Source organism: Capsicum annuum, chromosome 2, assembly GCF_002878395.1.
Source record: "Capsicum annuum cultivar UCD-10X-F1 chromosome 2, UCD10Xv1.1, whole genome shotgun sequence".
Taxonomy (NCBI): Eukaryota; Viridiplantae; Streptophyta; class Magnoliopsida; order Solanales; family Solanaceae; genus Capsicum; species Capsicum annuum.
The window spans coordinates 20,566,397-20,569,788 of NC_061112.1; the positions used below are offsets into that span (position 1 = coordinate 20,566,397).

The following is a 3,392-nucleotide window of genomic DNA, read 5'->3' on the forward strand; positions in this document are numbered from 1 at the left end:
TTCACTGTCTACCCCTACAACTATAAATAGGAAGATTACATAATTTTCTGAGGACATTCTACAAGCAATGAAAAACGCCACAACAACAATTGCACAGTTCCTCAGAGGAGTTGTCAGTGAAATTCTTCCCAGAAATCAATCTGAAATGACGAAGTGCTGCTCGAAATTTCCGGAGATCAAACACATCACAAGGAGGTCTAAATCATCTTATATTCGAGAACACGCTAGTGACCACCCTCAAATAATGGAGAAATCTTAGAAGAGAATAACCAAGATAACAATAGAACTGTACTCACAAGATCAATCAATAAAATTATTTTTTTTTATATTATTTTGATTGCAGTTAATTTTCAACTTTTCGATAGTTTGTTGCGGACAATACCATATTCATATACATAGAAGAGAATACGGAGGGACAAGGGATCTTATAAAAGAATATGTTGTATGTGGTCAGAAGAATGTAAAGAGTTGTATGGATGAACCAAAATCTTTAATAAGTTGCATTAACTCCAATTATACAAAATGAGGATCCTAGTAACTGTCACCAGGACTTTACAGCACGACAGGGCTGTCAACTAATAGATACAGATTGTATGTGCAATTGAACAACTACAAGACCAAAGGATTTCTCTACGTTCCTGCCTTTCTCCAGTAAGGAGCTGGTGAAATTCTAAAGGATGAAAGAACTTTTGCAAAATGCAGCAGGAGCTAAACCTGTTTTTGAGATAGCAGGACAAGCAGCCCTTGTGGTCCTAGCAAAATCTCATTAAGGAAACTGACTAATCCAAACCAAACGACAGGAGTCACGTCAACTCCAGCAAGCGGAGGAATCAACTTTCGTGTTACGACAAGAAAGGGCTCTGTGGGTGCATAAGCTAAAACATAAGGGAACTTCCCAACTGGAAGCTTAGGATACCAGGACATGACTATTCTCAAAATGAACAGAAACGCAAATGCTGATAGGAAGGGCCCAAGAAAGCTGATTGCCAGTTTTGCTGTGACAGGGTCTAAATCTAACAGCACCAATTTTTGCATCAGTGGTGATGAAGCATGTGAGGTATCAATTGCACTGCTTGTGAAGATCTTAAAAACCTCTTTTGAACTGAGAGGACTTGTTGAAATGTAACCATTTGACTGAACTACTTCCATAGAGCCATCCAGATAAGAATATGTTTTGAATTTTGTGTCTCTCAACCTTTTGATACTTCTTCTTTTCATGGGTATTCGGATTTTTTCCTGCAAGAGACGAAGGTATAAGTTCATGAACCTTGGAAAAGTCAACATTATGGCAATCACAGAAAAAATATGAGACGTAAGATGATTGACAATGTTCTGAATAGAGATACAGCATTCTCTTTCTTTTCTTATTTTATTGGTGAGCAACGATGCCTATTATCAAAATTACATGTGATCAAGCCATGCCTCACCCTGTCTCCAGATGGGAAGTTCTTCCTAGATATGTAGTTGCAGACAACCAGAGCAGAATGATGAAATATTCAGCCAGAATTGACAGTTACTGATGATATATAAATAATATTGCTTTAAGATTCCATGATAGAGCTATCAACTTGGAACAAACTGAAGTACAAAAATAGTAGTCAAGGGAAAAGGACACGAATTCTGAATATTAAAATGCAGAATTACTTAAATGAATAGTCAGCAAATTCAAGGTAGATATATTGACGAGAAGTTCATTATGTTGTAATATCTGAGCCAAAAATTAGATTTGCTACAGAAAAATCCCCCCTCTCTACTTGCAAACATACTGTCATCACTCATCAAATGCTCAGACATGTCAAAATGTTTAAAGTAAAATGACACTAAAAACAATGTAACCAAGTTGGATATGTGCTGCATTTCAATAATGAACCAAAACAAGTACTTACAAATTGCAAAGGCAACAATAGAGTCAAAGACTAGTACCTTAAACCAACATGGTTTTGTTTTCCTAAAAGTGGAGGCAATGGTAATAGTTACATTAGACATGCTTGAAATCAATGTAATAGGCGACTCTACTGCTATAAGGAAATTAATTGGAATGAAATAGGCATTATTTCCTATGATAAAGCATACCCCTACTACTGTAGACACTAATTGAAGAGAGAGAGATGAAATTGAAGAAACTTACATAGAAGAGGGATGGAGTGGCATTGGTATGTGAGTGTAACAAAGCAGCAGTTGGGTATCCTAAAAGGGAGAGGAACCAACAGTAAGTAAGAGGGAGGAAGGGAAAAAAGAGGCAGATATTTAAAATAGATTACAGGAATTACCAATGGATTGAGATGGGGTGGAAATAAGGGAAGATATAGCCATGTCTCCGACCACCTTATCTTCAACAAACCCAGGGGAAGGAAGGTTGGGACTTTGACAAGTTACCCACTCAACCTTGTATGACCTCCCTCAACTTGGTCCCCTACTCTTTCCAAAACTTCAATTACATCCTTCACTTTTGCCATTTCATCTTCATTTTGCCCTTAATCTGCTTCACTCACATAATCAAATGTGAAAATTTTACTATCTCTCACAATTTTTAGAATTTATGCTATTAGAAGGGTTTATATATATATATATATATATCGCCTATTAATTAATGTAGTCACTTATGAAGTAAAACTAGTGGTGATAGGCCCATGCTCATGTTAAGATTAAATTTTTTAAATTATTATGAAAGTAGTGAAATAAATCATCATAATTATGTATTGATATATGTATATATAATATGAGTGTATTTAGAAACTTAATCGCAGTTTATATTCTCCGATAATTTTACTACCTAAAGTTTAGATCTTTCATTAAGTGTTAAAGAAATATATTTATGTATAAAGTGGCGTAAAAAATTAAATTGTTTTATATAATTTAAGTTTTTTATTATTCTGACTTGTAATATTTTTTCTTCTATTCCAATTTAAGTGACACTGATATAATTTTGAGAATCAAGCAAATATCATAATTGAAGTAGCGAAACAAACATATCTTAAATGACTCACAAGATGTCAGGTTAATTTAAAACATCAAGAATTAATTTATCATTTTATCTCTATTTTATATTTTTTTATTAAATATTATTCATTTACTTAGATGACCTATAATAATTAATTAAAGGTGATATAGTAAAATTACGATTGAAGCATCTAAAATAGATATGTCATAAATGTCTATTTAACTTTTGATACGAGCCAACGGGGACTTAAAGAGTTAGATTACATCTTTCGAAGACAATGCCAAGAGGTCCATGCCCTGATCAAACCTAGAGCTCAAGGATGCATTCGGTGGATCCCTTTTGGGCTCCTAAGCCCACAATGCCGCATATGGATTATTGCTTGGAGGGCTTGAAGTATGCTTTGAAGAGCTCATGTGGGTTATTTTCTAAATAACCACTTTTGAGCTATTTC

The 3,392-nt window shown here is 34.6% G+C and overlaps 1 protein-coding gene across 1 annotated transcript; it reads right to left on the reverse strand.

Moving 5' to 3' along the window:
* Positions 1-473: 473 nt before the first annotated feature.
* On the reverse strand, positions 474-2,585 carry LOC107857584 (protein COFACTOR ASSEMBLY OF COMPLEX C SUBUNIT B CCB3, chloroplastic). The gene is made up of 3 exons (XM_016702397.2): positions 2,271-2,585; positions 2,129-2,187; positions 474-1,236 (listed from the first exon to the last, which is right to left on the reverse strand). The coding sequence occupies exons 1-3, from the start codon at positions 2,311-2,313 to the stop codon at positions 709-711; spliced, it is 630 nt and encodes a 209-aa protein (XP_016557883.2). The 5' UTR covers positions 2,314-2,585; the 3' UTR covers positions 474-708.
* Positions 2,586-3,392: the final 807 nt, after the last annotated feature.